This window comes from Tachysurus fulvidraco, chromosome 20 (assembly GCF_022655615.1).
Source record: "Tachysurus fulvidraco isolate hzauxx_2018 chromosome 20, HZAU_PFXX_2.0, whole genome shotgun sequence".
NCBI lineage: Eukaryota > Metazoa > Chordata > Actinopteri > Siluriformes > Bagridae > Tachysurus > Tachysurus fulvidraco.
In genome coordinates this window covers 12,389,399-12,403,964 of record NC_062537.1, presented here as the reverse complement: position 1 = coordinate 12,403,964, position 14,566 = coordinate 12,389,399, and the positions used below count along the sequence as shown (strand labels likewise).

Below are 14,566 nucleotides of genomic sequence, written 5' to 3'. Positions count from 1 at the left end.
CCTACCCCAGATGACTCTGAACAAAGTTGGTCACATATCAGTCTAAGGTGTATTGAGGATATTATGGAGGGTAGTGAATCATATTATCATTTTATAGTATCACAGTATATTCATGCTATGTCAAATGTTAAATCATTGTCTTATGAAATTAAATTGTATCCTATTGTAGTCTATCATCAAATATCAAATCATTGGCTTAAAAACCTGAGTCTTCATGTATCATAGTATATTATGTGATAGCATCAATTATAAAATTGTTGACTTATAACGTGGAGAATGAAAATCCTGTCATATTATGTGGAGATTTTCATCCTATCAGGTGCAAGGAGTTGTGCCTTAAAAAAACATGAATAAAAAAAGGTATTAGACAATAACAGAAGTCAGGCTTGTGACTGCAGATAAGCGCATGGTAACAGTCAGAGAAGAACGTCACTGAAAAAGTGGCTATTTAAGGGCGGTTTAGAGACCTGACGTGTCTGTGCGACGTGTTTATTATGCAGGCTTTCCAGCATAAGCTGTTCTTTCAAGGATTAGACCATGTTTGTAAGAACGACCTTAATGCTCAATTTTGATGGTAAACCACCTGCAAGAGCGCACGAGCTCCACGACTTACAGCTTTTCTCATGCCAGCTCCCTGCTCATTGTGCCAGCATGTGATCTTGTTTTTATTTTTTTGTATGATTCTGAATCCCAGAACTGCACTTTAAGCTTAATTGTCATCATGATCATTACAAGACATTGCTTACGATCCCCAATTGGAGCATCTTTTTGGATATTTACTGCCTTCTATTCCTTTGTTATTTTGACTAAAGACTCATGATTAAAGCCCTGAAGAACTCAGGAACGACTTCCGGAAAGATAAAACAAAACAAAAAGAAGAAGTAAAAATGGAGAAGGAAAAGAATGCAGACTAGCTAAGCGAGCGATAAGGATGAGTGATTGTGCTGATCAGACTGTTCAACAACTGTGAACGCTGAGTGTGCAACAGGAGATCATGTGGTGTGTAACACGTGAACGACTGGTTTAGAATGACATCATCATCATCATCATCACCATCATCATGAACACGTCTCGAGTGCACAAAGCTGTGAAACTTACTGATAACCTCGCAAATTTTTTAAAGGGCTGAACTTACACTTTGATCCCAGTGAAATTTCCGACAGCCTACAAGAAAAAAAAGCCTATGTGAAAAGCTCTGACTAAGCCCATGTGGAGAACAAACTGTTGCGTAAAGCCTTTTTTTTTTTTTTTTTTTTTTAACGCACGCAGTCTTGTTACTGGAGCTGTTTTTCTTCTACTTCTAATTAACAGGAAAGTTGTTAGAATTTTTGCTTATCTGCAGGGTTGCAATATTGTACTACCTGTTTCCACAACCACTGAACAACAACTATTGCAAGGAGTGTTCTACATTTATACTAAAATTGAAGTCCACAAATTAGTAACTTGATAATATTATTATTTTTTTTTTAAAGTAAGGTTATTATATAAAAATAAAGTTATTGTCTTTTAAATAACTTGATATAGTAAAATGTAATTATAGTCTCGTTTTCGAGCCATGCAACACAATCCAGAAATAAAATATAAAAATCTCGGATAAAAATAAAATAAATATTTTTTTTCCAATTTCGAACGAAATATTTATTAATGTTTATTAAGAAATACTGTTTTATTGACATATATACATATATACACAAATATTAATTAGTTTATAATATTTGAATATAATAAAATAATAATAATATATCATTTTTAGTGTCTCCCTTCTTCTACTACTGTAGTGGAGTGAGTTCATGTTACCTGTTAACGTTTAATCAGTGTATTTCACAACTCATCTCTGATTGGCTGGAAGACTACCGTTAGCCAATCAGAAACTCCTGCCGTTTTTTTGGCTTTGGCTCCTATAAATCAGGGCGAATGACTAGATGGAATTTCTCTAGTGACGAGAGCGCGCGAGAGGAAGAGCTTCAACCTGTTTCTATTAGGTAGGCTTTGAGACCATAAGTTATATGATAAAAAGAAATATATCTATAAGCTGCCTATAGAAAATGGAATTTTATTTTAAGCATGGACATGCTACTAACAGAGTACAACTTTTGTTATTGGTTTTAGTTGTGATATAATGTTTAAAAAAAACATCTAGAAAATATATACTCGATTTAAGAAGCTACTATTTCTAATGTAGATAAGTCCATTTTAATTGTTTTAATGGTTATGTTTGTAATGACAGTAAATAAATTATCACATTTATATCACTTATATACTATTATACAGCTAGACCATAATGAAACTTTGGGGGAAAAAGGAAGTTTAACTTTCAGTTCCTTATCAGAATTTTCTTACAGCCATAATGTTTCTGAAGATGAAAGTTGACTACAAGGCTATTTTATCAGGGAAAGAAATATGTGATCACTATATTTTGTTGTAACACTTGTATTTCCCAAAACCTATCAACTTATGTACCATCAGTTTTATAACAATGACTGTCAATTCTCTCTTTCACTTATAGATCTGAACTGGTGTGTGTGCATCTACCTCTTGTAGTCCACTCTCTTGTTCACTATGGCTCCTACACTGTCCACGGCGTTTGCTCGCCGGTGGTGGATGGCAGTGACGGCCATCATTGAGAACCTGCTTTTCTCTGCTGTACTGCTTGGCTGGGGCTCTCTTCTCATTATGCTCAAATCTGAAGGCTTCTATGCTTATCTCTGCACAGAACATAGTAAGAATCTCAAATTCATTATTCAGACCATGCTTGCATGTAACATGATTTGTTAAGTTCATAATATGTTTGTTGATAGTGAAAATTTTGTCATGCTTTAGATCCTGTAGTCCTTATTTGGCTTATATTGTGCCTTAAACCAGCAAATCAACACCTACTATCTTACATTTAAAAGGCGTGGGATGCATTGTGCTACAATAGTGCTAAAAGCCATTTATCAGTTCAACAGCTGTAAACAAGCCATAAAAGCCCTTTGTGCTCTCCTTCCCTGTGGATGAAGAATGGGTTCATCCCCCACAAGCCAGTCCACTGGAGATTCTTAATCAGTAAATCGTCTCTGTGTTTACAATGCTTTATAGAGCTTTTGGGTCAAGAAGTTGCCCGCTGAGATTCAGTTACCTAACCAGATCAGCCACAATTTGAGGAGCCAAATCCTTTAAAATGTATAAAGTCTTAAATAACAACTTAACTCTTTGTAGATAGTTGTTTTTCAACTTTTAAAAACATTGTGTATAACATTATCAGAGTTATTGATGTGTCTTGACTGATTAATTGACTTAAGAATTGACCTGGTGGCTCTGCAGGGTCTAAAGATTTCACCTGAACACATTTTCTTCCTTGAGTTTTCTTTGGTTTCCTTGAATTTGAATTTGAATCAATGAGAAACTAGAACCTGATAAATCACAAAAGTCATGCTAATGTACACTAAAGAGCACAAAAGAAGATGCCTATGAATGGAAACTGTATGAGACTTACTATTTGGGAGTGTTCTTGCTACAGGCACAGTGAACTGCCAAACATAATCTATATTAGTGGAAGCTCTAAAACATTTGGCACACTTTAAAGAACAGTTTTATACTGCCTGGGTTCTATTGATTTAAGACACTGTATTGGGACAGAATGCCTATATGGAATGCCATAGACATATTTAGAGCCTTAATCAATTTATATTAGCTACAGCTTTGATCAATTTGTAGTAGTTACTGTAACGAAGATAAATAATCAGCATCAAGTTTTATCATGTATTTATCAGATGAATTAATCAGTTTAATTTGATTTAATAAAAAGCTATTCACCTTAAAGCCAATATATAAAAATAGTTGATAATCAGCCATAGAAGCATTAAAAGATACAACTTTCATGCTTTTGGACATGATGAAACTTGATGCTTGTGACCAAGCATTTGTGTAACCAGATTATCTAATAAACATTTTCTTGGCATTACAGTATGATAAAAGCTCTCAAATGGTGCCAAAGTTCCAGTCTTGCACATAGTATACAGCTTCCTCAGCAAAAACTTTAGAGCGATACAAGCCTTTGCCCTCGTCTTGAGTATATCTGAGTGCAAAGTGGCCTCATGAACCATCTGTTCCCGATTTTATCAGATCTGGCTAAGTGTATCGGCTGTAAATAAGAAAGGACACTAGCAGTTCTCATTTTAGTTCCCTTGTCTTTTTTTTGTGAACTGGTAACTGATTTACCAATTACCAAATTCTGAGAATTTAGAGAGTTAATCTTAAAATCGAATCGAGTATTATTGATCTTTTTTGAAGCATCACACAAGACCAACATTTCAGTGAATTTTAATAAAACATTAAAGAAACTGAAAAGTAACTGAAACATGACATATTTGATTACTACTATTTCTGCTATTACTTTGGTTGTGTATTTTGTCATTAAATGAAAGCAGCTGATGAAACTCTCCCTTCAGATTAAAATGTTTTGAAACTTTTGTTATTGGCATTATTTTCAATAAGAACAATAAGGTATACTACATAAAGTATAACCGTTTGCTATCCCTTTGTCTTGGATTTGCTGCATGTAGCTAAACTCTGTAAAGAGGACAATACTAGGTTTAAAGTCTGTTATTTTATGGATATTAGTGTAAGATTAGATCGTTTGAGTTTTGTGAATTACTAAACAATTGGAAAATATGATCCTGTGCTGAACTTAAAAAACTGATGCTTACCATCAGGAGAGTGTGTGGAATCTTGACACATGGGGAATGTAGTTATTACTGCACTATGACGAGTTCTAAACAGTTTATGACACCTAACTGGGTTCCAACACAGTAATGCACATCAATAAAGTGGTTAAGACAGAGGGTGATGTTTGCCCAAATGTGCTGCTCAGTCACTTGGGCAGTGCACATTTAACATTTAAGTGCACCTGAGAATTCCACAGGGTGGTTTCAGCATGACTGACTTCTCAAAATCACTGTTTTTGGGTTTTATAAGTGTATTATTATCTACATATCTTGCTAGGATAAATAATGGGATTTTCGTGATTACTACACTTCAATGATTTACAAAGAAATTAATTTGTATCTGGCCCATTGCAAATGTTTTACTTTTTCAAAAGGCTTTGATCTCAGTTACTCATTTTTATATTATACTCATTTTATATCTTATCTTCTTAGATGTCTATCACTGTCACTTTTTAGGTCATGATTGCAAACCTCACTTTCAAATGAGCTCACCAGCATTAATATTAAGGCACAGTGGATAATATACAATATGAACAGCTTGCGGTTTTGTGTAGCCAGAAGAAAGATAGGTAAAGTGGTTTTCTCATGGCTTTAGTGCTAGTCCTAAGAGCTAACACGTTTTTCAGTGTCAGCGACCTCTAAGGCCTTCTGCTGAATGAAGTAAAAAGGAGTAGTTCCAGTTACAGGCGGTTTGATTATGTAAGAGGCCCAGAGTGCAACAATAACCTCTTCCAGCAGTGTACAATAAAAGAACAGCAAATTGCTGCTTTCCTCCTGCCTATCGCAGTCTTATCTATGTCTTTTACTGAAATCTCCATACTAATCAGCACTTTACAGCTGGCACAAGGTCATATGGTAATGCTAAACAGTAAAGTTTTGCTCTTATTGTACACTTAAGTATTTGTCACATAATATAACTTAATTAGTTTTCATTACAATGATGACCTTATACAATAAACTCAGATTGGGAAGTCATAAATACTAATGTCCTACAACAAATTAGATTTTATAGATAATAAATTAAAGATCATAAGTGTGTAATATACAGTACAAAATGAGTATAACATGCTCTCTTGTTGCATGGTTAAGTTCATGCTGAGTCTGTGCAGTTCAGAATGAGCTATGTTGCTAATTCCTAACCCTGCTGTGCATATATTAGGTAAAGAATGTGTATTTTGTGAGAGCCACATTTTTCCAAGAACAGCTGTGCAGTTCCTAGAGCAGCACGTGAGGCTGTGTGATAGAACAGCTACAAGTTATAAACAACTAAATCTTAACTTACTTTAGACCTTTGTGTCCCCCATATGACACTTGTGTGCCATTAATTCCATCTGTGGAGAAGGAATCTGTTTCTCTTCTTTCTCTTCTGTAGTCAAACAGCACAAACCATCAGCTTATTATAAAGATGTTTATTGCTGTTGTGATTATACCTGCTGAAATCGGCATTTAGTGGAAATATGTTTCCTGAACATCAAAAACATGAAAAGCAATTAAAATGGACAGCAGAAAAAATCTTTTAAAGAACTAATAATGGTTTGGTAATTGTCCATTTAAAAATCTTTTTAGAAATGGTCAAATGTGATCTGTTGGACTTATTTGCAATAGTTAAAGAGATTTCCTGTTGATGTAGAGGTGTAATGTACATAAAGATCTAACTGTTAAATACAGCTCTTGAAACACTGCATATTTAATAATAATAATAATAATAATAATAGGTTCTTAAGAATGGTCTAGGAAACACTAAACTGTTGAACAACTCTATGGTATGGTTCCTGCTGACAACTCAACCACTATACACTTTATCACGTTCCTTATCACCCACTGTATTTCAGATGTAGTCTATAGCTATAGAGATTAGCTTGAATGCTAGAGCCTAATTGAAATGAATTTGCTTATCCTGTGTTTGTTCCTATTTCTTTTCAAGGTAACGGTTCTACTTTTAACACCTCTACGAAAGTGGTCACTCCACCAGCAGATGTTGGGGATGACTACCTGTATGACGACTTCCCGCATGTTGATGGGGTAGAGATAGTTCCTCTGAAGCCAGTGGATGGGCCTCTACATTTGAATGGCTGGCTGATCTGTAAAGAACAGGATGAGATGCTAAACCTTGCCTTCACTGTGGGTTCTTTCCTCCTCAGTGCCATCGCTCTTCCTCTCGGCATTGTCATGGACAAATACGGACCACGAAAACTCCGTCTGACTGGCAGGTTAGACCCATGGATTTGTCTTTGATTTTGGTCTTATGGCTGTAAATGATCTTCTTCTGACTGTCATCTTCTTATTTCAGTGCCTGCTTTGGCTTGTCCTGCCTGCTAATCGCATATGGAGCAAGCAACCCCAATGGTATAACTATTGCTAATCTGTCCATTATCATCAGAACATTAATTAGAAATGTTGCTGTGGGTGTAATTAACTGAAAAAGGCTTTGTGTTTTTGTTCCAGAACTTTCCGTGCTCATCTTTATTGCGTTAATTTTTAATGGCTTTGGAGGAATGTGCATGACCTTCACTTCCCTCACAGTAAGTATGGGTTATGGGTTTCTGTTGTGCTGTTCATTCAATTCTTTTATATTATATTTCTCCTATGTTGTACACTCCCTTTAGGCTCCTTATTGTTTTCTGCCCTGTTTCTCCTCTCTGGCCACTTGGATATGTACTCAAGCTTCCCTTTCATGAAGCCATTAACATTTTGTCTCTTAACATAAAATAGGATGTTACCAGAGGCTCTGCGGTGATGAATGGAAGGACAAAAGAATGAGAGACTTTGTTTTTCTGTTTTCTAGCAACAAATACCCTCCCCCTGTCTTTCTCTCTCTCGATTAGTGTACAGTAGGTTAATTATTAGGCCCATCTCCCGTTCTTACTTCTCTTTCGCGTTACTGTTGACTGGGGTTTGCTGAGGCATGAGATGTCCTGTGTTAATTCCTGATTGAGCAGTAGAGCGCTGACCTGGCAACAACAGCCCGAGGTCATTACCAGCTCCAGGAATGCTTATGCAGTTGTGAAACCTTGATGGCTTCTTGAACATTAAGAGCATTTTTCCATTCCCAAGCAACATATTCTGTTTTGGAGGGTCACTTTCATGGTTGCAGAGGACAGCAATACTGAAAAGAAAGTATTCAGGGCACCAAATTACTGAAACCTGTGCAATGTTTATGTACTAGCATTATTAACCTGCTGCTGCCAGACTGATGTAGAGCATATACAGATGTGGAGCTGATATTTAGATAAATTCATCTCAGCACACAAATGACAACATAGTTTAATAGCTGTCCTGTGTAACTATTTGTTGGGTAATGCAGTGATGCCTAGCAATATACTCATAGCTGGTATAACATTAATCGTTAATGTTGAGTTCTGAAACTTGAATGGGTTTAATCTATACCTCAATAGCCCAAAATCATGTAAGCTTATAAGTATTGGTAGCACTGATTTAACGAGTTCTCCCAAAGAGCAGTCGGTAATAAAAAGCTATATAGCTCTAAAAACAAAAGCAATAGCAATTTAATGTATTTGACCAGTGAGAGCTCAACAGTGTAATGATACAAGGTGTTGCGATATGACCAGGAAAACGTTTACTTGTCAAAAACCAATTTAATTCTTTAATTCATCTGTATATTTTGACAATTCTTTCTGTATACACTAATTCACTATTTTGTATATAAGCTTTATTCTAGTAATTGATTGTGAACAGACAATCAGACGTTCACATATCACAAGTCATATTTTGGTGTTACTAGGTATTTTTTCAATCAGCCTACCTCCATTATTGATTTTTTTTGTTACATTTTCCAGCATTTTCCTTGTATTGATAAATATCACAATATCATGACATCACTAGAGTCTGAATGAAGGTTGATCAATTAAAGAAACAATAAAGAAACAAGACAGAATGAAGTGAGAAGAGATAGAAATGTAACCAAGCACATACTTTTGCTCTGATTTTCAAACAAGTTTCCACTTAGTTGAGCAGTTCACACAGCCAAGAGCTGTTCTGAGATCAGTTTACATTGACATCTACTACAGAGGGCCTCACGGTCCTAGTGTTATGAATATTAGGGGCAGCAAGAAGAATTAAACTTTCACTGAATAGATAAAATAAATAGTGTTTTTTCTTTTTTCTTTCCAGCTACCCAACATGTTTGGAGACCTGCGTTCCACCTTTATTTCACTCATGATTGGCTCCTATGCATCATCAGCTGTCACTTTTCCTGGAGTTAAGGTGTGAACAAATTACAGTCAAATGACAATCATGCATAAAATTGAAGATAATAATGATGTAGTCAATATTGGGATTTCTGCACAGTGTTCCAATCAAATGCATGCTCATTATACTGAGAAATCAAAAGTAGAAAAGAGCAAAGTACAAAAAGAAATCACAAATGTCAGACAAAGGGTAAAGGTTTCAATGTGTTTTCTATACCTCCATGCAGGTGATCTATGACCTGGGAGTGACCTTCATCACTATCCTGGTAGTGTGGTCAGTGTGTGCGGGCCTCGTCTTCCTCAACTGTTTCCTAAATTGGCCTCTTGAAGCCTTCCCTGGCCCTGAAGACATGGACTACACGTAAGACATAAAACAATAGCATGCACATATTTGTGTTAAGCATATTAGCATAACGCTTCTTAACGGTAGCAAGATTTAGATACAAATTATTACTTGTGATTGTTTTGCTATAATCTGTATTTGAATAGTGTTTTTCAGTATATTAAAAGAAAATGCTGAATCGTGGTGTGTTACTGTAAAATAAAAAATATATATATATACATTGCACAACCTTGTTTCTAACCTGTGATTTTCTGGTCTTTTCCTCAGTGTGAAAATCAAGTTTAGCTGGTTGGGGTTTGACCACAAGATCACTGGAAAGGAATTTTATAAGCAGGTGACAACAGTGGGCAAACGATTAAGCACAAACAACTCTCCCACCCAGAAGGAACTGACCGACAGTGAAGGTCACAAACTCTGCCTTTCAACCATGGACCTAGAGGTGCAGTGTGAGCCTAAAGAGGAATGTAAGACTTCATGAGTTTGTGTTTTGTTTCATTAGCTATATGCATAACCCCTTGCAGAATCTGTTACATGGTGTAGTCAAGGTAGAAGAAATAAATTTTACACAGTGGGATATTGTCTAAAAGTATATGGAACAATATAATTTATATTCCATATGTAATTGTGGTAATTAAAATGTGTTGTTGTTCTTGGTTGCAGCTCAGTCCTTCATGAAGAGCATATTAAGCCCTCTGTTCCTGCTCAGTCTAGTTACAATGTGTGTCACTCAGCTGCGTCTGATCTTCTACATGGGAGCCATGAACAGCATCTTGGAGTCTATGAGTAATGGAGACCTTGATACAGGTACATGAGGAATAAATGGAGAGATTGTTTCAGTTTTCCCCCCTGTGTATGAATTATGGGCCACTTTTTTCATGGTAATTAGTACTGCAATATTATTTCCTAATTCTTCCAATGGCAATTACGTATTTTTTTCTGTTCCACTTCCTTATAAATTCATCATGCTTCTTGGACTGTTTCTGAAGTTGAAAGAATGGAGTTGGGTAAGAAATTGGTAGTTGTATGTAGGGATGGGTGAAATGGTCTAGAGATTGTGACATTACAATATATCAATTTTATGATAGTGTCAGTGGTATCATCAGTACTTAACACCATATTGTACTGTATTGTGGTGTTGTATTTTTTCCATATCACCCACCCCTATTTCTAAGCTAGCCTAGGGAATTCAGCCACTTTCCCAACCCAGCAATTAACCTTTACCTGTGCAGGTCTCTACTGGACAAAAAAACCTTTATTCTTAGCTGTCCTGCCTTTCATGACCTTGGAAACTAAACTCATTAATGCTTACCTTGCCTCATTCATTAACCACAGTAGATACTGAAATCTGATTATTCATTATATACACTGATACATTTTCCTCTTTCTCTCTACTCACAGTTAGTTTGTACACCTCTATTTTTGGTGTGATGCAACTGCTGTGCCTCTTGACCACTCCAGTCATTGGTCAGATCATGGACTGGAAGCTAAAGGAATGCGATGATGAGACTGACATGAAGGATGCCATTAAGTGAGTGGGCATCATACATCAATAGTATTAATGTATAACATGCATAGCAATACATTATATTAATACATAACATATTTTATGTCAGCTTCTGTGCATAATAAAACATTACTATAACGTGCTAACGGAAAATCTGTGACTGTATGTGGGCTCATGATTTCTTTAAATACATACTTCGATCGACTTTTCTGTGATGTGTTAAATGGAACGTACCTGACTTATATGATTTTAGATGGTATATAATGGTCTCAATAATCTTCTAACAGATCAAAATGTATTTTTTTAACTTTATTTCTCAGAGATCAGCCACAGCCCAAGAGAAGGGACAGAAAAATCCAAAAGATAACTAATGCCATACGAGCTTTTGCGTTAACTAACATCATGCTTGTCGGTTTTGGCATCACCTGTCTGATCCCTATCCTCCAGCTGCAGGTAAGTGAATGCAAACATATCTGTTCTCAGAAATAAAAAAACTGTTCTAAGATGACTTGCCCAAATATGAACCCTTTCATAAATCCAAGGCAGGAGGATGTAAGCACAAGCTTAATGTTTGTTAAAGATTATTATTACTCTTTTTTTCAGATTATCCAAACATGCAGACAGTAATGTGAAGAAAAAAAAAATCACAATTAGAGGACAGCTTTCAATATAGAGAAGACAGAGCAAAAACCCAGAAAGCAATCAGGAAATAATGCTTAGAGTTCTTGTTTGAAAAGTTGGCATATCCTCACAAAAGAACTGTCGCTTAAAGAAGTGGCTTAAATATAAAGATTTGATTAGGAATAAACAGGAAACATTGAGAGCATTGTAAAGTTGGGGTTTAAGTCAGATTAGGATGAAGTGTTGAAAAATCATGAACAACTCACCAAAAGCAGCACAAAAATAGATATGTAATATTATCAGGTTATCTACACTTTTCCTATATCTAGTAAGCCATTCTCCAACAAATTAGTATCACAATCTTGATTCTTTCATTTCTGTATTTTGTCTCCTCCTAGAGGACAAAGTGGCCAAATGCTTTACAAATAATAGTATTAATTATTAACACACCTATATACATAGGTAGAGGACGTGAAATGAATTTTCAATTGGTGTGAAAATGACCAAATATTAAAACATTAACAGGCATCAAGAATCATAAAGAGTGCAAAAGGCAAACAATTCCCGGAAGACAGGTTATGGGTATCTTAGCTGATGCAATCTTTAATATTTGATGATCCATTTTTGTCATAATTGTGGCGCTTATGATAAAGTAAAAAATGCATAATTTGTAGTGACTATGAACTGTTTTATGGCATTAACATGTGCCAATTTCATCCAATTGATCAGAACTGATGATTGCACACAGTGTTTTTGTGACAATGTGAATGTACGTTTGTTCTGAAAATACATAATAGTTTTTAAATATAAGATGGATCTGGAAAATACCAATTTTCTGCAGCGTTAATGTCATTACTCATAGGAATAAGCAATAAAATGTAAAAATGTGATCATTAACACCCTAATTAACAAAGAAAGTTTAGGCGATTTAATCTCTAATCTTAGCCAATATTCTCTCCCATCAGATGCTCTCTTTTGTTCTGCATACGATTGTCAGAGGTTTTATCCACTCAGCTGTTGGAGGACTTTATGCTGCTGTGTAAGTTTGCTGCTTTTAATCCAAACTTTTTACAGTGTTCTGCCAGTGTAGCACTCCAGTTAGTAATGTAAGAACTAACCATTCTTATGGATGTATATTTATGTGTTTCTTTACAGCTACCCATCTTCTCAGTTCGGAACCCTGACAGGGATGCAGTCTCTTATTAGTGCCCTTTTTGCTCTGCTCCAGCAACCTCTTTTTATGGCCATGATGGGACCACTTGAAGGAAATCCACTCTGGGTAAGAACACAGGCACTATCAGAAAGAATTGCACTGTTTAACAGAGAAAGAGTAGGAATCTGCAGTGTTTGTAGTGGTGAGATCTCGGATCTCTACTCCTATAAGCTGAATATCATATAGTGTGTAATAAAAGTGGTGGTGAAGAATTTGCTGAACCTCTTCTTCTTTCTCTTCGCTGCATCCTAGGTGGATGTGGGTCTCTTTGTCCTCAGCATGCTTGGGTTCCTCTTGCCCCTCTACCTGCTATGTTTTCGGAAAAACCTTCACAAAAAGAGAAAAGAGAAAGAAAATGATGCCAAGATTTACATGAAAATCAATGGCAGTGACAAGACTGAGGCTTTTGTCTAGACCAACACCAGACCCAGTAACTGGAGCAATGATATTCAGAGACAGAGAATGCGTGTCATTTTTATTATGACATACACATTCACATACGCTCATGCACACACCGCCTGCTTAAAGGTTCAGTGAACTAATAATGCTGTCTTGGAAACTGATGTATCATCGATATGAATGACAGTTTGATATAAAGAAGTGAAATTAGTGAAAAGTTGTGTGTTCAACTGTATATTTTTCTATCTTTCCTAGATTTCTAACTCTTTTCACTGTGTCTTATGTGTGGAAAAAAAAACATTTGCACATACATGTTCTGCTGTCTAACTCTTGGTGCCTTACCAGTGTGCTGTGCAAGAAAACAGCAATGAGACTGGTAATGAGAATTTTGCTAATGAGAATTTTGTGTTTGTATGAGTTATTATGGATGCATTAAACAAGCTGGCCCGAGTTGGCTGAATGAAATATAAATAGTAGTACCTACTGTGCCTCTTCCATTAAGAGCCTTATTCAGGAATTCAATAACAGCAAAGAACAATCAAGAAGTACATCCTGAGCTCAATAAGTGCCTTCTATCTAGTGTGGATGAATGAACTTGTGTCACTCCCTAGAGGCACAATTAGGAAATGCAGGCTGCAAACATCACACAGAGGCACTATTTGTAGCAAACCCACATATTTCTGCCTGGTTATAGAGATTATGGAAAATCTACCGGTCTTTACTACCTTATTTATTTGCAATAAAGCATGTCATCAAATCCATAATGATATATTGACCTACATTAAAACAATGTATTCCTGAGAAGCATACACCAGGCACATAGTTGCTCATACATCTTTGGTTATAGATACTTAAGTAAAATCTCACTCATGCCTTATGCATATAGTATGTATATGCATATAAATTCACACATTAGTTACTGTAAGTACATAAAGGCAGCTTTAGTCACAGTTTGTGAGTGGAGTGAATGTTGGCTACTTTGGGAACTACAGCACTTTTATTTTATACATAATCTATCAAATCCTCACATTCCCTACATCTGATCTTTCAGAATGGTTGAAACTCTGTTTATCTCATTGACTGTAGTTATTTATTGTCCCACAGGGGCACATATTAATGTGTCATTTAATAGTATGCATTAACCTTAGACGCTTATGCTATTTAAAATGTGATAAAAGTGCAATGTTGAAATGCTCTGAACTGTATTTATTTGCTTTATTTCTTAATTCTAAGCATTATATCCAAGGAACACTCTTCAAGCTAGTTTGATAACCAGCTTGCAAACAATTTTCTGTTATATTTTACTTTGTTATTTGAGTTATTACTGAAGAATAATGCTAAATAAATTCGCTCTACTCATTGTTCATTTTGTCTTTACGTCATTTAATGAAATTGTTTGTAAATGTCAGATAACAATAAAAGTTTCTAGACTTAAGAACAAATAGGTTTTTAGACATTGAGATATAATCATTCTGTCAAAATGATATCTAAATGTTGAAAATTGACTTTTTATGAGAGGTATGGAGCATTAGATTTGAATTATGTTTAAGGTATTTTAAAACATAATGATCA

General features: G+C 35.6%; 1 protein-coding gene across 1 annotated transcript; it reads left to right on the top strand.

The window, feature by feature from the left end:
• Window positions 1-1,845: 1,845 nt before the first annotated feature.
• Window positions 1,846-14,358, top strand: slc43a2b (solute carrier family 43 member 2b). Its single transcript, XM_027150185.2, has 14 exons — window positions 1,846-1,982; window positions 2,507-2,719; window positions 6,631-6,916; window positions 6,997-7,052; window positions 7,152-7,228; window positions 8,838-8,930; window positions 9,142-9,275; window positions 9,525-9,721; window positions 9,918-10,061; window positions 10,656-10,785; window positions 11,082-11,214; window positions 12,348-12,421; window positions 12,538-12,661; window positions 12,848-14,358. The coding sequence occupies exons 2-14, from the start codon at window positions 2,560-2,562 to the stop codon at window positions 13,007-13,009; spliced, it is 1,770 nt and encodes a 589-aa protein (XP_027005986.2). The 5' UTR covers window positions 1,846-1,982; window positions 2,507-2,559; the 3' UTR covers window positions 13,010-14,358.
• The last annotated feature ends 208 nt before the right edge of the window (window positions 14,359-14,566 follow it).

Coding starts and splice junctions, on each gene's coding strand:
- slc43a2b (XM_027150185.2), top strand. CDS start 2,560: ATGGCTCCTACACTGTCCACGGCGTTTGCTCGCCGGTGGTGGATGGCA. Junction 6,917..6,996: donor AAACTCCGTCTGACTGGCAG/GTTAGACCCATG, acceptor TTCTTATTTCAG/TGCCTGCTTTGGCTTGTCCT. Junction 12,662..12,847: donor TTGAAGGAAATCCACTCTGG/GTAAGAACACAG, acceptor GCTGCATCCTAG/GTGGATGTGGGTCTCTTTGT.